The sequence below is a fragment of the Trachemys scripta genome, chromosome 11, assembly GCF_013100865.1.
Source record: "Trachemys scripta elegans isolate TJP31775 chromosome 11, CAS_Tse_1.0, whole genome shotgun sequence".
Taxonomy (NCBI): Eukaryota; Metazoa; Chordata; order Testudines; family Emydidae; genus Trachemys; species Trachemys scripta.
Window position 1 is genome coordinate 29,202,746 of NC_048308.1, and position 26,926 is coordinate 29,229,671.

Sequence of the window (26,926 nt, forward strand, 5' to 3'; positions counted from 1 at the left end):
CCTTCTGCCCAGAGCAGACACATAAAACACCAGACTTCTGATGCCACTATTTTACAAACAGTGGCCTGCCAGGATGAATCTGACTAGAAAGTCCATCGGTTGTAGTAACAGTCATTTCAATTAACAAGCAATAAAAGAAATAGCTGCTCTGTAGACTTAAGGGAATTCCCTCTTTATACTTTATAACACTGTCTGGTCACATTTATGTAAGTGATTCAGATCATCTTGATTTATTCAGTGCTGACAAGACCAGACTAGTCTGAGTTTTCTGCAAACTTTCATGGTTGAGAAATAAATTTTGCATGAAAGAGCCACCTCTTGTCTCATGGAAAAGCTACGGCACCTAGGCCTACAGGAAACAAAATTCTCTCTTATGGGGAGGTCTCACCGTTACTTACTTTGTAGATCCGCCAATTCACTGGTGGGCTAGTGAGATATACCAAGTGATTGTATAGTGACCTGCCAACACTCCTCCACTACTGCTTCTGTAGCCTCAAACTTAAATTTTATTCAGACCAAAAACAAAAAAACAAAAACAAAAACTAAGAGTATTGATACTACACCACTAGAGCTTACTGCAAAGTGAAGGGCAGTGCACCACATTATTCCAACTTGAGCAGACCACCATAGACACCTCAACAAGCCCACTGATTGAGAAGACCTACACAACCTAAACAGGTCAGACTCCAGGAGCTGAGGAATGAACTCCCAAATTCTTATTTTTAAGTTTCTCGTAAATCCAAAAGTCTGGCAGTTTCTTATGATGTGGTGTGGAGGAGGGTGGATATTGTCAGCACTAAATTTCACTGGTAACATTTTATATTGGGGATGCATGAGAGGCATACAGGAAAAAGGTGTACACCACACACCCCCACCCACCCACCCCATGGAAAGAGATTTCCCAGATTCAGACAAGATCCTCCAGTAACCCAGAACGTTTTCTATAAGCTTATGTAATTTATATCTCAATAGAATGTTAGTCTGAGTTCCAAAACCTGGCCCTTCTGCCCCTCTCTCTAGATAAGCCAAGTATAAGACAAAAAGGCAAGAAGTTGCTTAGTACTTCAGGATCTGTCCCCTTGGGAGCTTAAGGGTTACAGCCCAGTGCTCAATGGTCATTCATCCCCAACACTGCTCAGCTACAGAAAAGACCAGGGCCTGAAGAGTGAAAAGTGTGGTAAGCCACTCCGAACTCTCAGATGCACTGTCTAAAATATGCAAAAAGTATAAACAGCACCTCCGCACAGCCAGAAACAACTTGAGGCACAGAATGTAGTCAGAACAAGCTACATGCAGCACTTAAGGCAAGATACGAGGCAAGAAGCCAATGTTAAAGTTTTTCCATTACCTAACCATTCTTATCCCAATACACTTGCATACTATGTTAAAGAAAACATACAAATAAACCCACACAGCAATACTTACAGTCCATGCACTTTATGATGCGCCCCAAAATTTCTGACTTGCCACATTTAAAGATATTCTAGCAGCGACTTGCAGTGAGTTCTCAGACTTGTGTGCAAGTTATAATTTTTATGCACACAGTATATTAGTTCATTACATAGTATTAAAAATTAGAACTAGACTACAATTATCAAACTAATTAATTTTAGTTTGTTCACTTACATGCTAAACTTGCAAAATTCTATGATTCACAAGGGACATCCTGTTGTTAGTGTGAATTAACAACTTATTCATATGGAACAAGAATTAGGATATTCAAGTCTTTATACCAATAGAAAGATATTTCTATTTTTTTTAATCTATTATTTCATGGAACATTCTTGGTGAGCCCTTTCACAAGGCCACTAAGCCTCTGAATTCATATTCATCCCAAAGAAACCTTTTTGTATGAAGATGCCTACAGGATGCCAGCTGGCTGGTTACAGCTAGATTAAATATTTAAGATAAAACTAAGGATAGCCACCCCAAAACATTCATTATGTTAGTTCACATGAAATAATGTGCTATTACTAAACTGACCACTTTACTTTGTAGGTTGTACCCAATTTCTATCTTTGAGATAGTATGTGCCTCAAAGAGCTCACAATGTCCTCTTTTATATTTCTTTTGGAAAGCACTGTCTTAACACATTCATATTATGCATTTCCAGTAGTGGGGTACGTATGTTTCTGGTTCTGTTGGGAGATCTCTTTAAAATCTCTAGAGAGAGTTTGGATTCACCTCTGCAACCAGGCAGTGCTATGCCAACCACTGGGAAAAAGAACGGTTACTTACCTTCTGTAACTGTTGTTCTTCGAGATGTGTTGTTCACGTCCATTACACATTAGGGTGTACGCGCGCCGCGTGCACGGACGTCGGAAACTTTTTCCCTTAGCGGCTCCCGTCGGGCCGGCAGGGCCCCCTCCTTCCCGCCAGAGCGGCGCCCCGCTCCAGGGTATATATATCCCTGCCGACCCGACCCCTCCGGTTCCTTCTTGCCGGAGACTCCGACAGAGGGGAAGGAGGGTGGGAAGTGTAATGGACGTGAACAACACATCTCGAAGAACAACAGTTACAGAAGGTAAGTAACCGTTCTTTCTTCTTCGAGTGATTGTTCACGTCCATTACACATTAGGTGATTCCCAAGCTTACCATTGGAGGTGGGTAGGAGTCAAGGTACAACTGACTGTAGCACAGGCCGACCGACCATCGCGTCCTCTCTGGTCTGATGATGGATCGCGTAGTGGGCTGTGAACGTATGTACGGACGACCAGGTGGCTGCCTTACAGATCTCCTGGATAGGGACCTGCACCAAGAAGGCCGTTGAGGACGCTTGGGCTCTAGTCAAGTGGGCCCGGATCTCCGGGGCCGGAACATTGGCGAGTTCATAACAAGTGCGTTATGAACAATCCATGCCAACAAGCGCTGTGTCGAGATAGGCAAGCCTTTCATACGTTCCGCAATAGCAATGAACAGCTGGGGTGTTCTGCGGAACGACCTGGTCCGTTCCAGGTAAAATGCCAACGCCCTTCGGACATCTAGGGTATGTAGGCTGCGGTAGTGAGGGTCCGTACGGGGTTTAGGAAAAAACACCGGTAGGCAAATGTCCTGCCCCATGTGACACTGTGATACCACCTTTGGGAGGAATTTGGGGTGCGGCCTCAGTTGCACCTTATCCTTATGGAACACTGTATAGGGTGGTTCCGAAGAGAGGGCCCTCAATTCCGATACCCTTCTGGCCGACGTGATGGCCACGAGAAACGCCACCTTCCACGAGAGGTGCGTGAGGGAGCAAGTGGCTAGGGGCTCAAAGGGAGGACTCATGAGTCTTGTTAGGACTAGGTTCAGACTCCACGCCGGGACAGGCGGGCGCAAGTAGGGAAACACCCTTTCCAGCCCCTTGAGGAATCAGGCCACTGTGGGGTTGGAGAACACTGATCCTCCCAATTCTCCCGGATGGAAAGCCGAAATAGCGGCTAAGTGAACTCTAATTGAGGCGGGCGCAAGCCCTTGATTCTTGAGGTGCAGTAGGTAGTCCAAGATCGACGGAACTGAGGCTTGTAAAGGCTGTATGCGTTGAGGCTCACACCAGTGGGAGAACCTTTTCCATTTTGCCAGGTAGGTCGCTCTTGTAGAGGGCTTCCTACTATTAAGGAGGATTTGCTGAACTTGGTGAGAGCACCTGTGTTCTGCATCATTCAGCCAGAGAGATACCATGCCGTGAGATGTAGCGAAGACAGGTTCGGGTGGAGTAGGCGACCTTTGTCTTGCGTGACTAGGTCGCGATGGAGGGGGAGGGTGATTGGATCGGCTATGGACAGTTCCAGCAGGGACGTGAACCAATGCTGGCGTGGCCAGGCCGGGGCGATAAGTATGATCGTCGCCCTGTCCCTGGGGGTCTTGAGGAGAACCTTGTGTATGAGTGGGAACGGAGGGAAGGCATATCTCAGGCTCCCTCCCCATGGGATCATGAAAGCATCTGCTAATGATCCCCGGCTGAGGTTCTGGAACGAGCAGAACTGAGGGCATTGGCTGTTGTCCCTGGTGGCGAATAGATCCACCCGGGGAAAACCCCACCTCCGGAAGATCGAATGCAGGACGTCTCGCCTCAACGTCCATTCGTGCATTCGCTAGGATCGGCTGAGGTGGTCCGCTAAGCCGTTTTGAATCCCCGGAAGATACGTCGCGATGAGGTGTATCGCATGGGCTATACAGGAGTTCCATAAGTTGGAGTGCCTCGTGACAGAGGGGAGAAGACCGGGACCCACCCTGCTTGTTTATATAGAACATGGCGGTAGTGTTGTCCGTCAGGACTGCCACGCTGTGACCTTTTATGAAGGCGCGGAAGGTCTGACAGGCGAGGTGAACCGCTCTTAGCTCCTTCAGATTGATGTGAAGCAGCTTGTCTTCTCTGGACCACAGCCCTTGGGTCCGCAGTTCCCCCAGGTGCGCCCCCCAACCCAGGTCCGATGCATCTGTTACCAATGTCAGAGTGGGCTGTGGGGCAGCGAAGGGGATCCCTTCGCATACCTGTTGGCGATCGAGCCACCAGCGTAGCGAGCTGAGCACCTGGTTTGGGATCGTGACTACTTGATCCAATGGGTCTCTGTTGGGGCGATGCGTGTGGGCGAACCACAACTGTAAAGGCCGGAGCCTCAGGCGGGCATGTCTGACCACGTGTGTGCAAGCTGCCATATGCCCCAGAAGCTGCATGCAACACCTTACCGTTGTCGTGGGGAACTTCTGGACTGAGCTTACGGCTCTGTGAATTGACATGAACCGTGCCTCTGGTAGGCTCGCTTGCGCGGTTACCGAGTCCAGGGTTGCACCTATGAAGTCCAGCCTCTGTGTGGGGACTAGCGTGGACTTGGGCACATTGACCCGGAGGCCGAGCTTGTCGAACGTCTGCAAGGCCAGCGTCACGTGGGATCGGACCTCGGCCTCCGACCTGCCCGCGAGTAGCCAATCGTCCAGGTACGGGAACACCCGCATCCTTCTCTTTCGAAGGAAGGCTGCTACCACGGACATGCATTTCGTGAACACTCGTGGTGCTGATGCCAGGCCAAAGGGCAGGACCGTAAATTGAAAATGGCGCTGGTCGACAACGAAGCGCAGGAATCGCCTGTGAGCCGGATTGATTGCGATGTGAAAATAGGCATCTTTCATATCGAGGGCAGCATACCAATCCCCCGGATCCAGGGATGGGATAATAGGTCCCAGGGAGACCATACGGAAGCGAGCTTTGATCAGAAACTTGTTTAGATCGCGCAGGTCCAAAATAGGACGGAGGCCTCCTTTTGCCTTGGGGATCAGGAAGTATCTGGAGTAGAATCCTTTTCCCTTCAGGTCTGTTGGGACCTCTTCTACTGCTCCAGCAGCGAGAAGGGTCTGAACCTCCTGCGTGAGAAGTTGCTCGTGAGAAGGGTCCCTGAAGAGGGACGGGGAAGGGGGATGGCAGGGAGGGGGCGAGGAAAACTGGAGGGTATAGCCAGCCTTCACTGTGCGCAGGACCCATTGGTCCGATGTTATGTGCGACCATGCCCGGTAGAAATAGGACAGGCGGTCTTTGAAAAACAGAGGAGGATCCGGTATGAAATATGGTACGCTGTCCTCGGGCGTAGCTTCAAAAGCCTGGTTTATTCCCTGGCTGTGGCTTGCCCTGGCCGTGACTCTGGCCCTGGTTAGGCATATTGTTACGTCTCCGTCTGTTATCCCGGCCTCGACAGCGGTACGGCTCGTGTCGGGGGCGAGGGTGGTATTGCCTTTGCGGTGGCTGGGGTTTAAAGGGCTTACGCTGCGTTACCGGAGTATGCATACCCAACGACTTAAGGGTCGCTCGTGAGTCCTTAAGGCTATGTAGCCTGGCGTCCGTCTGGTCGGAAAACAAGCCCGAACCTTCAAACGGGAGGTCCTGTAGCGTGGTCTGCACCTCTGGCGGGAGACCTGAAGCCTGCAACCACGCTGAACGCCTCATCACGACTCCCGACGCAATTGTTCTAGCCGCAGCGTCGGCTGAGTCTACTGCGGCCTGCAATGAGGTCTTGGCCACTGCCATTCCCTCATCCACCAGGGCCGTGAACTCCTGATGCGCGTCAGGTGGGAGGGAGTCTTTAAACTTGGCAACTGATGCCCAGGAGTTAAAATAGTGCCTGTTTAGAATAGCCTGCTGATTGCGATCCTCAGTTGAAGGCCCCCAGATGAATAGACTTTCCTCCCGAATAAGTCCAATCTCTTAGCTTCCTTGCCCTTGGGGGCAGGGGCCTGCTGGCTATGCCGCTCTTTTTCGTTGACCTCCGAGACCACAAGCAAACAGGGGGACGGGTGTAGAAAGAGGAAGTCAAACCCTCTAGATGGGGCGAAGTATTTCCTCTCCACGCCTTTTGCAGTTGGCGCACTGGAGGCCGGTGTTTGCCACACCGTCTTATAGTTGGACTGTACTGTCCGTATAATCGGGAGAGCGACTCTGGAGGGGCCCTCTGGGCTCAGGATATCGACCATGGGGTCGTCCTGCTCTACAGTCTCCTCCGCTTGCAAGCCCAGATTGAGGGCTACCCGGCGAAGCAGGTCTTGGTGTGCCCGATGGTCAATCGGGGGAGGGCCGGACACCAGCGTGCCCGCTACCGCCTCGTCTGGCGAGGAGGAAGAGGTCGGGGCCTTCTGCCCATCCTCATTGTCCTGCAATCCGGCATCAGCCAGTTGTTCCTCTGCGGCCTGACCCGCAGCGTGGGATTGGGACGGCCCCGTACTCGGTGCTGAGTCCACTCCTTCCCGCTCCGGTGGTCTAGAGACCGTTGCCTCCCTATACGATGTCGGGCGGTGCCGCAGGGAGCGGGATCGGTACCCGGATAGCCCGGATCTCGAGGCCCTCGATGGGGGCCCTTGCTGGTGGTAGGCCCAGGGGCACTCGAGGTCTTTACCGGTGCCGCCCTCTTGTGCGGGGAGCGTCCTCGGGCCTTAGGTTGGCCCTTCGCTTTTGCCGGCGAAGACGATCGGCGTCGTGTATTTCCCCGCTGGGTAGGTGCCGCGGGCTTCGGGTGACCCGCCGGCGCCGGTTCCCGCACCGATGTCGGGGCGCTCCGCACGGAGGCAGATGGTGCCGTCGAAGTGGAGGGCTGTAACGCCGTCTCCATGAGCAGCTGCTTAAGGCGAAAGTCCCTCTCTTTTTTAGTTCTGGGCTTAAAGGCCTTGCAGATCTTGCAGCGCTCTTTCTGGTGAGCCTCCCCCTGGCAACGGAGACACGAGGCATGGGGGTCGCTCAATGGCATAGGCCTGCGGCACGTGGCACAAGCCTTGAAGCCTTGGGCGTGCGGCATACCCCGCCGCCCAGGGCCGGTGCCAGTGAACAAACAACCACAGCAGGAACTTTAAGTACCCTAATGAGCTGTTAACTACTGGCTCAACACTACTACAAACTAACTGATAACTGCTAGATAACACTAATGACTATTGCTAAGGGACACTCTCAGACGAGAGACAGAGTTGTTCTAACGCCGCCACAGACGGTAAGAAGGAACTGGAGGGGTCGGGTCGGCAGGGATATTTACACCCTGGAGCGGGGCGCCGCTCTGGCGGGAAGGAGGGGGCCCTGCCGGCCCGACGGGAGCCGCTAAGGGAAAAAGTTTCCGACGTCCGTGCACGCGGCGCGCGTACACCTAATGTGTAATGGACGTGAACAATCACTCGAAGAAGAACTTGGCATTTCAACATCCCCAACAGTAATTTTCTGGTCTGGGAAGTAAGTCCCTTCTTGCAGCTGCTCAAACAGCCCGGAGTTCCTAAAGATGCAAGCGTCATGCACCTCTCTCGGCCATCCCACGTTGAGGTCAGTGAAACATCCCTTGTGATCCACCAGTGCTTGCAGCACCATTGAGAAGTACCCCTTGGGGTTTATGTACTGGTTGGCGAGGTGGTCCAGTGCCAAGATGGGGCAACAGACAGAACCACATATCCCTACCACAGTTAGGAAAACCCATTGCAGCAAAGCCATCCACTATGACCTACACATTTCCCAGAGTCACTACCCTTGATAGCAGAATGTCAGTGATTGCATTGGCTACTTGAATCACAGCAGTCCCCACAGTAGGTTTCCCACTCCAAATTGATTCCTGACTGACGGGTAGCAGTCAGGCATTGCAAACTTCCACAGTGCTATCGCCACTCGCTTCTCAACTGTCAGGGCAGCTCTCATCTTGGTATTCCTGCGCTTCAGGGTGGGGGAAAGCAACACAGAGTTCCAGGAAAGTGGCCTTATGCATCTGAAAGTTTCACAGCCACTGGGAATCATCCCATACCGGCAACGCTATGCGGTCCCACCCGTCTGTGCTTGTTTGCCAGGCCCAGAATCGGCATTCCACTGTATCAACCAGCCCCACTGCCGCCAGGATGTCCCAACTGCCACAGCCCGTGCTTTCAGGAACATCTGTGTCCATGTCCTCATCACAATCGTCCTCGTGCTGCCGTCACTTAGCCAGGTTCTGCACATACTGCAGTATAAAGCACAAGGTGTTTACAATGCTCGCAACAGCAGCAGTGAGCTGAGCAGGCTCCATGCTTGCCATGCTATGGTGTCTGCACAGGAAACCCAGGCAAAAAGGTGTGAAACGATTGTCTGTAGTTGCTTTCATGGAGGAAGGGGAGAGTAACGACATGTACCCAAAACCACCTGTGACAATGTTTTTGCCCCATCAGGCATTGGGAGTTTAACTCATCATTCCAATGGGCAGCGGAGACTGTGGGAACTATGGGATAGCTTCCCACAGCGCACCGCCCCATGAGTTGATGCTAGCCACGGTAGTGAGGATGCACTCCGCCGACTTAATGCACTTAGTGGGGACATACACAATCGACTGTATAAAGTCAATTTCTAAAAATCGACTTTTATAAAATTGACCTAATTTTGTAGCGTAGACATACCTTAAGTGCCGCCATGTTAAGCAGAGCTGTGTTCTAGGCTGTAACTAATAAGCTGTGGTGTACTGTTTCTTTGGGAGTAGAGGATCTGGGAATTCTGAATGTGTCCAGTGAATCAGGGACTGGATACTGCAGGCAGACACTTGGTGGTTAGTACTAGCCTGCAGCGGGACAAGCAGAGCCAGGCTAAGCCTTGTGCTGCCAATGGCTGGTGGTTTACCACCTCTGGTGGGCTCAGACAAGGCTTCTTTATGATGAAAAGGTGCCTTGCAATCCCCAGGAAGTGTCTCACTGGATTAATAGCAGAAATCACCAAATATAAAAGCAATTCATTGTAATAGTAACTGGAAAGTCTAATTTCCTTTGGTTCCTCTATCTGCAGTGTTTCAGTTCTAAAGCTACAACTTTGTAATAGCAATGAATTACTTTTGAACAGTAGCTTTAACAATACGAAATTTCAAATACGTTTCCTTCCACAGATTGCGGCCAAGCATATTGCCATTCCAAGTATGCCCAACAGTGGCATTTCACTTTGGAGATAAAAGCAAGAGGAAATGAGTGACACCCCAAAGATGGAGTATATAGGAAGTAAACTCATACATGCTGCTGGAATGAAAAACGGTAACAGAGTGAGTGTAGAATGGCAGAAAAACTAGTTTTCTTCAGGACCTTGAACTAATTAAAATCAGATTATTTGTAAAAAGCTATGTTCAAAAAGAGTATTCTGTGGTGATCTTTCTTCAGCACAGGAGTGGGGTAAAATGAGGGGGAAAAAACAACAAAAAACAAAACAAAAAAAAATGTACAGTACAAGGAAGGACATAAGGCTTTTCCCTCCAGAAGGGAAAAAACAAAAACCCACTAGTATATTCATTTGCCTGTCCATAGTAGTGCAGTAGGAAGCTGTAATGAATCCATGACTGCATACTAGGGTTGATATCTTTGTAGGTTTGCCACTAGAGGTTGAGACTGCCAGCATTGTTGAGCAGGTTCATTTTCTTCAACAAGACAAAAGCAGGGCCAGAGAAGCCAACAAGTTATAATAAGCCTCATCAATGCTTTTATAAAATTCTGAGATGTCATGGAGTTATTGAAATATCTACAGGGATGAAAAAAGTGTTAAACTAACAACACTAAGGATACAGGACTCTCGACAGGGCAGCAAATGATAACAGCCAATCAAATGGTCCTTTTACAAGACAAACTAGAACTGACTGGATTTGTCACAAGTCAAAGAGAAACGACGAGAATTTGAAAGTTTCATTTAACTTTAGATTAGACGAAGAGTTTAGGTCTTCCTTCATTCCTATAACCAGGGATGTTTCCTATGATTGCAGTCCAACAAAAAGCTCCACAAGTTTATAAAGCTAACTATCCTGAGTTTATTTTCCTCTTTCTGGGAACTTGCGGTAACGCAAGCCACATCACAGTAAGACAGCTATGATAATGCATATGCGGTTTACTTTATACAGGAGTTATTAGTTTACCAAAAAACTCAGAACTCCCCAGCATCAAGCCACAGCTCTTTAGGCCTAATCTTATTTTCTACCTCAATGAGGAAATAAAATACCTAGCTCTTATATAGCACTTTTAATCTGCTGAACTCCAAGCACTTTAAAAAAAAAAAAAAAAAAGGAGGTCCATATCATTGTCTGTGCTTTACAAAAAGGGGCAGGAGCACGTATTGAAGAGCAATATTTAAAGGTCTTAGGATTTTTAGTCCCAAAAAAAAGTAACTCCCACCCCCACCCAAAGATGCCACAACCACTGGAAATGGGCCACAAACCACCTCTCATTCTAGTTCAGCTGCTGGAGTGGGAGATCAAGTGAAGAGTGGCCTCACCCTCCAGGCATGCTACTCTGTTCAGGAGCCTCAAAGCCTGGGCCCCAACCTCTCTCTACTGGAGATTTCACTTAAGACTAGCTGTGGTAGATGGGCCTTTCATGGGACTCTCCTAGAGCTACGCATCTGTGATATGGCTCAGAGAAGTCCAACTTGCCAGGGAAGCCAGGTCAGGGATAGCAAAGATGTGACGGAAAGAAGACAGTTGCTCCACGTTTTCCCCTAGTGCACTTAACTCAGAGAGACAGAAGAGTGGCTCATGGATCAGGTTGCTAGCATTTTCTTCCACATCTAAGAGTCTCGTATTAGATATAAATAATGACTATGTTCAATACCTAATTGTAAAAATCCCCAGTGACATTCTGGCCACAGTTGGTCTGTATTAACTCTGCTTTTCTTCTAAGCAACATAATCTCCGTGCATTTACCAGAGACTCTAAAGGCAGATCTATGCTGCAACATAAGCCAGGCTAGGCCCAAGCCTAAACCCTTCTTCCCTCGCCACACAAATCACGCTAACCCAAGGCTCAGATCCAGGGTTCCAGGGCATCACAGGCTCCAATCCAGAGTCAAGCCATACCCCAGGGTTTAAGCCCTGGTGCTTTGCAGGGTACAGCCAGCCCTGCTTGACTTTGGTCCTGGAAATCCCTCAGAAATGTCTCACAATCCCATGGGCCAACTTCCTTTGTCCTCTATCACAAGAATCTCCAATTGACCCAGTGAAAATGGAAGCAACTCCTCCCTGGCTTACAGCAGCGGCTCAGTGAGTCAGTTTTAGCCCTTCCACTGACTTCTGGCCACCGACCTGCAAATGCAAAAATAGAAGGCTTTCTGATGGTGTAATGGAGACTGAACAGAACCAGCCTTTTGTAAAGCTCACAGCTTCATGGTCATAGGAGCACAGCCAGACTTTGATAGGCCGGCAGAACTGTGAACTTTAGTAAGAGTACCAGGAATGATCATGCATACCAGCAAATAGTGAAGAAGTTGGGAGCTTTGCAAATTTACTGGACCAGTGGCCAGTGCAGGGAATGGATTAAGTGGCTCAAGAGAACCAGAAAGCCAGGGACCAGAACAGTACCTCAGGCAACCCACTGACATAGTGCCCATTTTAATGAGGAGTTTGAACAGGTGCTGGGCACCGCATCCAGCAAGGAGTCAGCTGTGGTGCATGATGACCTGGTCACTTGGGATAGGGTGCTGGTCCCAGAGTCCAGCATGAAGACTGATGGGAACCAGCAGGCACAGAGCGAGGACCATGAAGTCACTCTGTTGCTGGTCTTAGAGCAGGCTTTGGAACAGGAGCAGCAGCAGAAAATTTGGGGTCCATACTTGGGGTTTCCTCCACCAGGTAAAGGCTGCTCTGAAGCCTGTAGCAGACACAGAACAGACAGAAGTGGTCCCAGAGCCTGGTAAGTTTCTGATTTCATTTTATTGTTTATTATACAGTAATGTGAGGGACTTCTGCTCTAAGAACCACTGCAAAAATATGAGAAGCCCAGGCTAGCAGAGTGCATCCACGGATTGTATGTCAGCAACTTGTCCCCCCCACCCAACAAAATAGTAGCCAGGAAATGCAAACAGTAAAGAATACCTTTAAAGTGTATTTTTACTGGAAAGACCGGTTTTGCTAGGGCATTCCTCTTTCTTAAAAATAACCTTGCATTCCCATGCTTGTAAGGAGAAAAAATATTCCATTTTCAAATCTATTCCATTTCACTTAGAGGTAATCCATAGGCAACAATCATTTGTCCAAAATAAGACCAATGATTGAATTTTTGTTCAGAAATGTGCCGGGGGCAGGGAGGAAGAAAGATGTAGAGTTCTGCATGCTTGCATGCAGCCATAACTGGGATAAGTCATTTGGAAGTGAACACCAGCACCCTGATGACTCCTTTGTAAATTCTGACCCAATCCTGGGTGCTAATAGCTGCGCACTTTTCCTGAAACAGGAACTCCAAATAGGTAGTAATATTGCAGGGGAAGGGCGTATCTTCCAGGGCCACCTCAATAGCTGGCCAGCCCACTCCACTCAGACATGCTGTTCAGTCCCCAGACGTTTGAATACTTCTCTTGCATTAACTGCAGGTTTCCCCACCAACAGCTTGAAACAACATCTTCCTTTGCCAATCGGGCACCACAAAAACTGTTATGTCCTCCAAAGTGTGAAGCCTACACAGTTAAAAAATAAAATAAAGAAATAAAAGCTTTTGTAGCACAGCCACTGACCGCCTCCCGCCCAAGTAGTTTTGCAATTTTTAGAAAACAAACCAAAAAAAACCCAAAAACAAACAAACAGAAAACACACAGCTTTGAATTTTTAAACTTACTATCGTCTCTGCATTTCTTTCACTGTGATTAACCAGGCTGTGTCCAAGGAGCTTCTGTGGACTGAAGCATACCTTTCACAATATACTGAATTTCAGTTTCAAAAAAGTAACATTTTAGGTCCTTGAAATTCCACATGAATTTTTTCTGTGCTCCTGCACTGGGCTACTTGAGATAACCCTCTGTCCTGTCCTGTTCCGGGCCTCTCGACCTCAATGGGCCACAGCTCACTCACACTTCAGTACAAGCCTGGCCCAATGTGCCTTCACAGACCGTTCCAAGGGGAAGCATTTCCACGATGAACTTACAGTTGAATTCCTTGTTGGAGTGGGCCAACAAGCACGTATAGTACCAAAAAGAGAGACTGAAGGCTAGAGAACAGCCTTGCCAAGAAGCAAGAGGACAGCTGGCTACACGGCGAAGACAGGGTTTCACAGTTCCTGGAAAAGGAATGGTGACTAAGGTAGGAGGACAGAGCTCAGCAGAGAACTGTCAGAGCAGCTGATACGAATCATGGCTGCATGAGCATGGGCTCCTGCTGCCTCTCCCACACAACAGCCCGAGTCCCCTGCACCATACCATTGGATGCAGTCTAGAAACAGCTTGGAAAACTCCATGGCTAGGTGACCCCTGAAATCAGGCCCCACAAGCAGCTGGGCAGGGCAACTTAGCCTCATGCAGTCCACTGACTTGACCTCCTTCCCTGTGTATGCCTCCACCCCCTCCCCTGGCACCAAGTGAGCAGGAAACAATGAAACAAGGGGTGGGATCAGGGGACAAACAATGGTAGAGGGTTTCTGTCATGTACATGGTTTCCACTGTTTGCATTTGTTCATGTACTTACTTTGTTTTAGAAAGGTTCTGATGTAACTAGAATTTTGATGTGGTAATGGCAGCTGGCCTGCCTGGCAAAGGGTGAATGTTGTACTGTTTTAATATGTCTATCAATAAAGCAGTTTGTCGTCATCAAAAGTTTATTACTATCACTGATTCTTAACAGGTAAACACATGATCAGGAACAATTAGGAATTAGTAAGCAAAACACTATTCTGCCATACAATTAGGTACAGACGTCTACTCTTCAATAACTTCCTTAGATGAATCTCTACTGTAAATCATCCCCATTTCATAATTCATCATTTCATTCACAAGTATACTGCATAGCAATCAACCCCCCACCCAAACCAATTAGCTTCATTTCCGCCCATTCCCCCCCTACCCCCAAAGCACATTCCTAGAGGTACTAATCCCCCCTCTTCCATTGGGCCATGCAAGTCCATAATGTAGGAGCACAACACATCCCTGACTTCTGTTGCCTTGGTGCACCAGCTCCAGCTGTGGTAGGTGCACTTTCTGGCTTAGTGTACTGATTCAGTAGCCCCTCACTACCATAGGGCCATTCAAGGGAAAATGGACCACCTCCAAGTTCACAAAGATTGTGAAGAGCACAACAAGCCACAGTAAGGCAGACAGCACTTGACACTGACATCCAAACATGTCTGTAAAAATCTCCAAACAGGATTTCAATATGCCAAAAGGACATTCAACCACCATTCTATACTTGCTGAGAATGTAATTAAACAATCCTTTGCCAGGGCCTCTGAAGTCAGGGTACTGTTTCATAAGCCAAGGCAAAACGGGGTATGTGGGATCCCCCAGAACAGGAATTCAGTCTATGACAATGTCACTTGGTGGGATAATGTCCCAGCCCATCAAGGAATCTTGTAGATCCATTTGCCAAAAAGCATGGCATCGTCAACTTCCCTACTGCAGTCTACATTGACATTCATAAATCAACTTTGGCGGTGCACAAGGGCCTGTATAACAATGAAGTAGCACCCTTTGCAGTTTATGTACACATATGCTCTTTGAGGAGGGCAAACTATGGGCACCAGTCCCACCAATAGTCCCAGCACAGTTTGAAAACCCCATTCTTTCAAAGCCAGCAATTACCCCAGGAATATCTTTTATGGCTACCACTTTGGGTAAAGTGGAAGCGGAGGTTTGAGACAGTCAGGTATGTGGTTTACCCCCAGTCAACTCTCCAACAACAAACTGGTTTGCAACAGACCTATAGCAGTCTGGCATAGCAAGTTTCCAGGGTTGCTATAGCACCACGCTTCTGGAGCGGGAAGGGTACCCTCCTTTGTGTATCTCTATTATTGGTGGATTCGGGCAAGCTGCTCACAAAGCTCTACAAATAGATCTTCCTTAATGCAAAAGTTCTGGACCCACTGCTAGTCATCCCAGGTCTGCATGATTATGTGAGATCACCAGTCTGTGCTTGTGGCCCTGCTCCAGAAGCACAGTGTATGAAGGGGGGCATCAGCAGCTGTACCAAGTGTAATGCACAACATCAACCCATTCAAGTCAGTCATGCCTGGGTACGCCTCATTCTCTCCTCCTCCATAAGCTGTGTCAGGTACCTTTGGTGGGTCAGAAAGTGCCATCGAAACATCTACCAGCATCACACAGAAGCTCTTCCTGTTTCCTGACACAGGAGTGACAGAGCAAACCAAGAGAACTTCTTGAAAAGGTGCCTCCTCCATGTTGCTGGCAAGCTGTGTGGGCCAGCTGTTCAAGCTTCCTGAAATGTGCAGGGTGGGCAGTCAAGTTTTCCCTCACAGTGCACTACAGACCGAGGGCCTGAGCGGCCAAATTCCAGGTGGCCACTAGGGAGTCTGGGATATGGGTTGGTTTGACTCCAGTCTTCAAGCTGCACTGTGGACACCACAGCCCCATATTCAAGCCCAGGTTAGAAAAATCTTAACCTAGGGTTAAAAATCAGTGCAGATGCTCAAGCTCTGGGTTTTCTAACCCAGGGCCAGCTAACTCAAGTCCCACTAACCCTGGGTTTACACTGCAGTGTAGCAATACCCTTAACTTCTCGGTCAACTCAACAGGACCACCATTTACAGAAAGGGTAAGACATATTAAACATATTAAAAAGCACCCAGTTTTCTGAGATAGCCATGTAGGCAAAAAAGTAGATTTGTATTTATGAGGTAAAATGGGGTTTCCCCCTATCCCTTTGAAAACACAGCATGCACGTCAAGGTCACAGAACTCCTATAATCCAACAGTGATACTTTGACTTTATTTTGATGGTGGTAGTGGCGGTGGTGAAGAATGGCTAGACGTATCTAAATTGGAACAGGTAGAGCCCATCTGAGGCAATCTCAAGTGATTAATTAGGCTCCCATAAAATTCTAGTTTAGTTCTCATGAAGAAAATCTGAGTGAGAGGAGAAACTAAAACACATGGGGAGGAAAGTCAAGAAGTTCATATATTCATACCTTCACTATGTTTTGTGGGAATCTTTCAGGAAAGATGAGACCCTCCCATACCACTTCTTGCTTTCCCCCCAAAAAGTCAAATATAGCTAAGCCCCTTTGCTCTCTGTTTAAAACAATTTTTACTGAAAAAATCCTGAGTTTTACAAGTATTATTCAGTTTCCCCCTCCCCTGATTTTCCCCCTACTCTTATATTAAACATAAAAATAACTTGTTTTATTAGGAAAATAAATACATTGCATGAGATATGTATTACGATAATACATTAGTCTGTATGTATATGCAAAGCTGCCTGTTGAAGTAATTCTACATATTAGCCTAGAAGTTACACACAAACAGGCACACATGCAAGCTCTGAAGTACATCTGAACGTACTGATGAATCTCATACCCACCATGTACACATTTTAAGGTGTTAGCAGATAATAGTTTAAAGATCTGACCCTACAATGGGAAGAAAATGAAAATCTGTATCAGAAAACGTTTCAAAACACAAGGAAGTATTCAAAAGTTTGTTGTTGTTTTTTCTAAACAAAAGCAGGAGAAAAGGATGAAGTTGAGTGTATGCACTGCAAATTGTGTGGCCCAATTATTAAATAGAACTATTAGCCTATAAATATTTACAAGTCTACAACTGTAAACTGTTTATTCAAATGAAAAGTTTTGTTGGGGGATTAGAGATGTATTGTTTTCTTAAACTTAGAGGTGGCATTGTGTTTTGAGTTCTGTTTTAGTTCTGCAGCAAACTACATTGAATTCCATTCATCAAAGCATTAATCTACCAAATACTTTTTCCCCGTCCTTCTGTCCACCAAAATAAACCCCAATATTTACCCAGAAAAAAAAAAACTTAATTTTTTCCACTATTTTCACCTGTTTTTGTTGTAGTAATAAACACCAATAAATTCTTGGGAAAGAAATTAAATTAAAATAAAAACTGAAAACAAAGGACCCTAACTATAGCAAAATACAATATATGATATTAGGTAAATTCAATACCACATACCATCACCCTGACAAAAAAACTGTCCATCACAATACCAACAGCAAGCCTAACAATTGTTACTTTAGCATCTTCATCCTCTGCCTCAGACATAATGTTCTAATTTAAAATTCATGGTTAAGGGTATAGGAAATTACTCGTATGCTTTTCTACTATTAACTTGCAAATGCACTCTTGCCTCTTGAAGCACTGCTACAGCATCAGACGGGCTATTCAAAGACAGGCCCAAAAATTAAAGTCTACTACCAGTTTGCTATCGAGAAAGAGGTGAGTGAAAGTGATGGTTAAGAGGATATGAAGCTACTCCAGGTCATCAAGCATTTCTTGTAACAAGAAACTCCTGTTGAGAGACCTTGTTTTGTTCCTACCATAAAATATAGATCTTGAATATTAAATATGGACCTTGTATGAAGCATGCACATGACCCTACCCTGCTTTTCTGTAACAGCAAGGCTTAATGGCACTTCAAGAATCAGGCTACAGCTGCAGTGGAGGTATGAGCAAGGGTATTGCCACTAGAAAGCTGGCCAGGTCTGCTGCAAAACCTGAGGATGTTCTCATGCCAAACATGAAGTATTGCAGTTTTGTAGATTTAGACTAAGGGGCAGAACTAAGCTAACCCACTCCAGCAAACCCCAATTAAAAAAAAAAAAAAAAAAGTGTGCTATGGCCTAGTAGCAGACTTCATAGCCATTCAAAATTAGAAGGCAGACAGGAGTAAAGGGAATTTTTGCCCCAGAACTCATGGGCATTCAGTTCTATCAGTTCTGCACCAAATTATGGCCCAAGCACATGTGTGGAAAGTGGACTAAGGAAATTACAAGGAGGTCAAATCCACTCTGGCTGGAATTGGACAACAGGGTTGGACCATTTCTTCTGATGCATCTGGCATTGGCCACTGCTGGAAGACAGGATATGGGCTAGATGCATCATTGGTCTCAACCACTGTGGGCATTCTTATGTACCTTTGACTCACTCTGTGAGCCCTACTTTATGTTACTAACATGAAAGGAAGTGATGACAAAGTGTTCAGAAACAAAGTGGTTAATTCTCATGAGATCATTGAATGCCTGGCCTCTGCAAGATCAGGTATCTACATGAGCAAACAGATACAAACCAAGATGCATCATGGGTTCCACTAAGCTTTCTTGTTGAACATCCTTCCATATTTGTTTACATCAGAACTTAAGAAAAAAGCAAGACCACTTTTACTATTAGTTTAAGTCAGGAAAAAAATAAAGCAGTATATCATCCCAGCAGTCATACAGTATACAGAAAACAAAAATCAGCCACGAAGAGGGAAAAAAAGAAAGGTGGTGGGGAGAAGAAAAAATGCAGGACTAATTTTCTGCACATGCTACATCATCTGTAACTCCACAAGAGAGACACAGTTACTACAGACACTCTTTGAAAATTTATGGGACAAGTTTACCTCAACATTTCAGTTGAGCGCAAAACAACATGGTTCACCCTATATAAATTGAGCAATTACACATGTGATGAACAATCCGGATATACGGTCCATTCTTCTTCCAAACGCGCAACTCTAAATTCACCCCAGCAGCCAGCTATGCCTCTCACACCATGCATACGGTCCCATGACTCTTAGGATCAGCACAGCAGCAATTTTCAGAAAAAAGGAAGACCCCCACTACGGATTTAACTCTTTCCTTGCAGAACACTTCATTATACTCTTGTTGAAGTGACACCATCAAGACGTTTGAGGCTTGAAATGTAGATTTTTATTAGAAAAGGAGAGTCATTAAAACAATGACAAAGTACTTGTATTATTGATAGGCTTAGAGTTTACAACCACTTTCCCACATTTTCCCCCCCTTCTCCTCTTTGCTTTGGATTGGAGACTACATTCACCTTGCCCTGCAATATTTCCACAACACCCACTTCTACCTGTCAATAGGTGTGCAGAGAAAGTTACGGATATAGATTCTAAGATTTTTTTAGGTTTCCAAAATAAAAATCTTTTTTAATTATAAAAAAAAGAAGAATGAAGTACATGCATTTCCATATGCACTGTCCTAAATTACTTTGGACAAGAACGGGTGCAGTTAAAACTGAACAACACAGTATGGCTCAAGACATTAGTAATCAAACACAGGAGCAACAGTGATTGACTCAGGTTAGAGGGAGCAGAGCAGCATCTGTCCAGAGGTTATTAGACCTTCATCTGAACTACTGATGCTCTTCCACCCTCATTGGCGTGAGCACCGATCAGTTATTTTCTGCGTACTTCCAGCTGAGAAGCCCTCACACATCTCATTTATGAATGCCCAACTGAAACATTAATCAAACATCACTCCCAAGAAGAATTTGTCAACTGTCAATGTATAAGGGTAGAACACTGAACTAGAGTAGACTAGGACCAGATTCATAGTTAAAACTGTATTTGAGTCTGGTGCTTCAGGAGTTAACAGCTGCTGCACTAACCCACTGTAATTCACATTACTTACCTTCCAGACTGGGTGATGGAAAAGCCAGCAGCAGCAGCACGGTAAGAATCATAACTCCATCTATCATTGTAGATCTGGAGAAAGAGCAAAAGGGAAAATAAGTGTACTTTAATGGCTAAGCAGTTGGATTTTCTTCTATAGTAGGCTTTATTAAAAAAAAAAAAAAAAAAAAAAAACACACCCACAACCAGACACACACACACACACACCCCTACGAATTGCACAGCAATTCTTACATGGGGAGGGAGAAGGGGAATCACAGAAATAGCATTGGTATTGTACTGTAGGTACACAACAACTCAAGGACCAGGCTACTGGGTATAAAGCCTGTTCCAATACTGTTTTAGCTAAGCAGATTCAAACTCTTGAAAGCAAATCTTGTCTGGCACACACTTGAATTTCTAGGCTTTCAAACCAAACCAGTAAGATTTAAAAGAAAAAAAAAATTACTGTGAACTTAATACACACTGTACAAATGTTTTTAAGTTGAAGATCTGTCAGAAAAGGGGCACTGCCTGCCAATGCAGAAGCCATAGAACACTGGTGGACAAGTCCCACTATTTATTAGATTTTCTTTAAAACAGAGGAAGTTGCTAGAAGGGAAGAGGGCACTCCATAGTTGAGCAACTATTCTTAGTAATTAAATTTCCAGTTGTATTCTGCATTATTTGCAAAGGGTTCCATTCCAGTGACCCCAACACTATTCCTCTGCTACTAAACATTAAAACAATTGCATCTAGTGAGAGAACTAAGGGGTATTTCCAGCATGCGCATAGTTTCTAGATACAAGTGAATTTATTAGATTTCCTGTATTTCATTAGTTTTTCCCCACACAAATTGCTGGTTTCGCTTCTCACACACATGAAAATAAGATCAGACTGTCACTGCAAAGAAATATATTAACAGGTTTCTGAGAAAAAACACCTATTCCATAGCAATGACTTGTGTTTTCCATCAAAATGGTCTCCTTTCTTTCCAATGCTAAATCTCTGGCATTAACAAACTTCATACATTTCTAATAAAAAATGGAGGCAATAGCTTGTTTAAGACAAGTTATTCTATTCAAGGGAGCGAATGATTAGGACTATCCTAATGGAAGTGTGTTATAGTCCCTATTTAGTTTCTTGGAAGTGATTTCTGTTTGAGTGGATCAAATTTGGAAGACTTAGTACCTTCATTTCTCTCTCTCTCTCTCATGAAAAACTTGCCTTTTTTAACCCAGGCTACTAGTGACTTAATACAGAAATAGGGGTATGGTATGGGGAAGCTTTACCTGGCAGAAAGCTGACTCAAAAGACAGCCAACCAATCTTAAAAATTTCAGTATTTTTAAATAGCTGGAAGGGACTTTTGACATAAAGAAGTTTGTGCAGATTGATGGATGTGACTAGAACACTCTTCCCCCACCATTCCATCACTGGGTCTTATTTGAACTGACATCTTAAGCAAGTCTTCTCTTGATGACCATACCCAGAAAAATTTCTGTACACCTGGACAAGGGTGGTACAGTACACATGCCTCTTTCAGGAGACCAAAGGTTCAAATGCACAGACTGAAAAAAATTGATTCTAGTGATGCTGCTCCACCACATGGAGTTGGTTAAGCCAGCAACCCTGAAGCAAACTATTAGAACAGGGTTGGGAGTTCACTCTCTTCAGTTGCAGGGTAACTCAAATTCACAACACTCAGCCTCTTTTAGAAGTGGAGTAGGACATGTACTGACCCACATCCTGAAAAGGCTGTCAGACAGTCATGGGAATAGAGGAAGAGAGTAAAGCAAACAAACACTGAAGGAGAAAATTAAAATGGGAAATCAACAAAATGAGGAAAAAGGGAACATTGAGGAAAGAGTGGGTTAAGACATTAGAAATAAGACCATGAAAGGCATTTTGCAGACCAGCAAAAGAGATACTGAAGAAACATTAAGATACAAAAAGAAAAGGGGACAATGGGAAGACAGCAAGTTATTTTATCCCCCCAAAAACACCTCTTCAAAAACACGCACTCATGACTTAATAGTTTGGCAGTTTCTTGAGAAACAGAACTTTTCCAGTTTTTGTTCCTCTCTTTGGTAAGAGTCAATATTGGTCCTCATTCACTATTGTATGCAGCCAAACATTTCGTTTTGAAGCATAAACACAGAAGGACAATAAATGTTCAGGTAACATGAATGACAGTTTCTTCCCTAATGGTGAATGGATAAACTTTGAAAAGTTCATCTGATTATTTTTCATCCCCAGACCATCATGCTGTTTAGAGAGTCATTTTCAGATGAGCCCAAAAAAGGAGGCCAGAAGAACCAGTTGATCTAATAATATAGCAACTGTCAATAATGTATCTCAAAGCACTTAAAAAAAAAAAGGAGGTAAGTATCAATCTTGCCATTTTACACATGGAAACAAACATTGAGAAGTGAAGTGACTTGCTCAAGTTCACCCAGAAGGCCAGTGTTAGAGCCAGGAACAGAACCCAGGTCACCATTCACTAGATCTCACCGCTTTCCAACAGCACTCAGATTCAAAGTATTCTAGACACAACTTAAGTATTTCTTAACATTAAAAATAAATAAATAAATAAATAAATAAATAAATAAATAAAGCCTGCTGACTGACCAACATTCAGAGATCTGTTTGAGGGCATCTATTTATATAAACCTCTTTGGACATGCTTATTTAAAAACAGGCCTTTTCTATTATAAATCTGAACAAAAAGGTCAGTCACAGCATTCTAATCTGCATTTTATAATGTGGCTATCTCATGGGGAAAGCAGATACGAATAACTCTAGGCTCCGCTTCTTTGCAACAATTCCCATGGCATTCCTTCTCCTGAAAGCCTCAAAGCATATTTTGCCTATATGTCCTGTGAAGTGCTGTGTATACTAATGGTATTCTTAAAAAAAAAAAAAAAAAAAAAAACCCACCCTGTGTATTTGACAATTATATTTTATGCCGTGTTTATGCAGACTAGGTACAGCCCTTGAGCTTCTGGCAGTTACCACTGTGGCCCTCAATGCTTCACAACAACTGAATGGATTGCCTGCTATCATTGTAAGGCAGAGGGGGCAGAGAGCTAGAATGTGAGCCTCAAACCTTAATGAAATCCTGATTTTCCTTTGAAAGATGGAGAGAGAGAGAGAGAGAAGGGGGGGGGGGGGGGGAGGACTTTGAGAAGCAACCCATCAACACGGCTACAAAAAAAATCTCATCAAAAGCCTTAGCAAAAAATTTGTTCTCTATAAAGATCTGTCTCTGCTCCAATAAGAAGAACAAAAAACAACAAATTCCAAATAATAAAATTAGACTCCAGTAAGCAAGAGAACCAGAGATCTGTTCTCTCATTGTATGTGGTTATCCGGCTCCAGCCAACATACTGTGTTTATACAGTTGAAAGCCTGCCAAAAACTTTGGAAGAGATGTCAAGATCCCTTGCTGGTTGCCATTTTGTTCAGAGAATGAAGTATCTGCTGTTAATTCAGCTAGTTAAAAATAAACTAAGAAAGAAACTCATTTATAAATCTGCGCCACAATCAGACGCCAACAATAAAAACAAACGAAGGAGGTTCCACAGATTACCTCTTACCTCGACAAATGTATCCATCAAAAACAGACCGTTCACAGTGATTAGGATATAAAGGTTTATAAAAGAAATACAACCCTCTGCGCTTTGGTATCTGCTGGCTGAGCAGACTTCTGATGTGTCGGCTGGAAAAGTAGGGAGTAAGGGAGAGGGGGAAAGAAGTGGCAGCAGTCCAAGATGTGTAGCTTCAGAGCAGCTCAGTGCTGTTTTCTGTTCAAATGATCTGTCACTTGAGACTTATCCTCCGATAAGCACCTCAGCCACACAATCCCATCTCCAGCTAGCTGACTGACTTCTCAGCTTTGATTTTCCAGGACATCCTTGCCACTCTTGAAGTTTTAGATTAAACATTTCCTGCTGCAGAGATAAACCTGACAAAGGAACTACTGTTCCTGAGTCTGAAAGTGTAGAGAACTGAAGGAAGACAGCTGCGACTGCTCACCTGCAGGAATCAGACATATTTGTGGTTTTGTTTTGGTTTTTTTTTTAAATGCAGTTACAACCAATAAACTGCACCTTTTATCAATAAACATCAAAGATGACTCCCATGACAGTGCTCCAACAGGATTACATATAAGCCAGTGCTCTATTGTCTTGTTATTTGTTAGGTTACACTGGTCTACAATTTTTGAGAAGTCATCTGTTTCAGAGATAAAAATGTGCTATGTATTTTGATGTGCTGAATTCAAACATGACAATTAAAACAACTGATTGGCTACCATTTCTAAGATATTTAAGTTTTTACATTTTATGTCTATGTATATTGTGTAGACAGAGTTTTAATCATAAATTGTAAACCTAGGTCTTTTCATGTGTTTATGGTTGCTTTACATGATAATATTTCACCTGTCCTGTTTATGTAACACTTAACCCTTTTGCTGATTTGTAATCTAAATAAAATTTATTATGAAACAAAAAGGCAAAAAAGCTATTATGTACATAGTTTAGTCCTATTCAGTGTCTACTCGGCGCTTCTTGGCTTGTCTCTTGTATTCATTAAATTGAGCATCTCTTGTCACTGTCCAGCAATAGTCTGCAAGCACTGATGGGCTCCATTTGCCCTGATAGCGTTTCTCCATTGTCGCAATGTCCTGGTGAAATCGCTCGCCGTTCACTGCTCTGCAGTTCGGTGAAAAAAAAAAAAAAAAAATCTAGATGAGAGTGCAAAAAAATGTATCTTTAGTGACATGTTGCAACCAAGGCTTTTGTATGCCTCGAGGAGGTTTTCCATCAACAACCTGTAGTTGTCTGCCTTGTTGTTTCTGAGAAAATGTATTGCCGCTAACTGCCGTCTTTTCCTTGCCACGCAATGCATGGTCAAATGCATCATCTCGAAGTTCACGAATCTGAGGACCAACAAAGACACCTTCCTTTATCTTAGCTTCACTTAACCTTGGACATTTTCCACGGAGGTACTGGAAAGCTGCTTGTGTTTTGTCAATGGCCTTGACAAAGTTCTTCATCAGACCCAGCTTGATGTGTAAGGGTGGTAACAAAATCTTCCTTGATTCAACAAGTGGTGGATGCTGAACACTTTTCCTCCCAGGCTCCAACGACTGTCGGAGTGGCCAATCTTTCTTAACGTAGTGAGAAACTCTTGCACGACTATCCCATTCGCAGAGAAATCTATCCCATTCGCAGCAGTACTTTGGGTATCCAGTCTGCAGACCAAGCAAGAGAGCAACAACCTTCAAATCGCCACAAAGCTGCCACTGACGTTGGTCATAGTTTATGCACTCAAAAGTTGTTTCATGTTGTCATAGGTTTCCTTCATATGGACTGCATGACCAACTGGAATTGATGGCAAAAACATTGCCATTATGCAGTAAAACAGCTTTAAGACTTGTCTTCAATGAATAGTCTCCACTCATCTGGATCGTGAACGATGTTGAGGGCTGCCATCACACCATCGATGTTGTTGCAGGCTACAAGATCACCTTCCATGAAGAAGAATGGGACAAGAGCCTTTTGACGGTCATGGAACATGGAAACCCTAACATCACCTGCCAGGAGATTCCACTGCTGTAGTCTGGAGCCCAACAGCTCTGCCTTACTCTTGGGTAGTTCCAAATCCCTGACAAGGTCATTCAGTTCACCTTGTGTTCTGAGGTGTGGCTCAGAGGAGGAGGATGGGAGAAAATGTGGGTCCTGTGACATTGATGGTTCAGGACCAGAAGTTTCAGCCTCTTCCTCGTCTGACTCAAGTGAGAATGATTCTGGTGCATCAGGAACCGGCAATCCTTCTCCGTGGGGTACTGGGCGTATAGCTGATGGAATGTTTGGATAATGCACAGTCCACTTTTTCTTCTTTGACACACCTTTCCCAACTGGAGGCACCATGCAGAAGTAACAATTGCTGGTATGATCTCTTGGCTCTCTCCAAATCTTTGGCACTGCAAAAGGCATAGATTTCCTTTTCCTGTTCAACCGCTGGCGAAGATTTGTTGCACAAGTGTTGCAGCATATGTGTGGGGCCCACCTCTTGTCCTGATCTCCAAGTTTGCAGCCAAAATAAAGGTGATAGGCTTTCTTAACCATAGTGGTTATACTGCGCTTTTGTGATGCAAAAGTCACTTCACCACAAACGTAGCAGAAGTTATCTGCATTGTTCACACAAGTACGAGGCATCTCTGCTCACTTTGGCTAAACAGAAATGTGTCCCTTTGCAAAATCAAACACTGACAAATAAGAGAGCACAACACTGTATGATTTCTAGAGCTGATACAGGGCAATTTGTTCAGCAGAGTGATGTAAGCTTCGTTATGATTGCATCATCCATGACTTCTAGGAATAACATGATGCAATTCATATCATGTATGACGCAATACCAGCTTCAGATTGCATCATTCATTGTTTTGCCTAAAAAGCAAGTATTGTCCAAACCCAGTCATAGATTTATTCGTAGATCCAGTCAAAGATGTATTTTAGTCATTTCCGGTTTAAATTGAGATCCCTTCCCTTTATAACTCACTTATCCTCCGCCATTCCCAAGTCAAGGGTCGTATATACTGACCCAATAGCATATTTTGAAAACTAGAGCCAGTCAACAATTTTAAGCATCATTTTCGTTCTCAGTGACCCAAAATTAGTAAAGTTTGACTACATTTATTTCAGAAGCATTTTGGCTGTAGAGCAGTGTTATCAACCTACCACAAACCAATGCAGACAAACCAATTCCAGCACGTTTAAGTTAGGATCACTGAAAATGCTTACCATATTCTACCTAATATGTGCTCTCTTTTGCTGAAGAGGATGACACACTGCACTAAGTACACACAAATATCCAAGCGCATGTTTTTTCCATGATCTATTTGATTTATTTTTGTCAAATAGATTGGATATGAACCTTGACATTTATTTATTCAGTAATAAGTCACCAGGACTAGATAATGTTCACGAGTTCTGGGGGGGGGAATGAAATTTCAAAACATGGGTATGAAACCTATAGCTTAAAATTAGCCTCTGTACCAGATGACTGGAGGATGGCCAATGAAACACTGATTTTTAGAAAAGGCTCTAGAGGCGATTCTGGCAACTACAGGCCAGTAAGCCTAAACTTCGGTA

General features: G+C 44.8%; 1 protein-coding gene across 2 annotated transcripts in view; it reads right to left on the reverse strand.

Moving 5' to 3' along the window:
• ACVR1 (activin A receptor type 1) overlaps positions 1 to 26,926 on the reverse strand; it is a 98,052-nt gene that overhangs the window by 33,885 nt on the left and 37,241 nt on the right. The window contains exons 1-2 of one of the 2 annotated variants that reach the window (XM_034785542.1): positions 23,366 to 23,384; positions 19,787 to 19,860 (exon numbers count right to left, since the gene is read on the reverse strand). In XM_034785542.1, the coding sequence (XP_034641433.1) occupies positions 19,787 to 19,853 (67 nt within the window). In that variant the 5' untranslated portion in view covers positions 19,854 to 19,860; positions 23,366 to 23,384. Of the gene's footprint in view, positions 1 to 19,786; positions 19,861 to 23,365; positions 23,385 to 26,926 lie in introns of those variants that run through there. The other variant, XM_034785541.1, reaches the window with a different exon arrangement.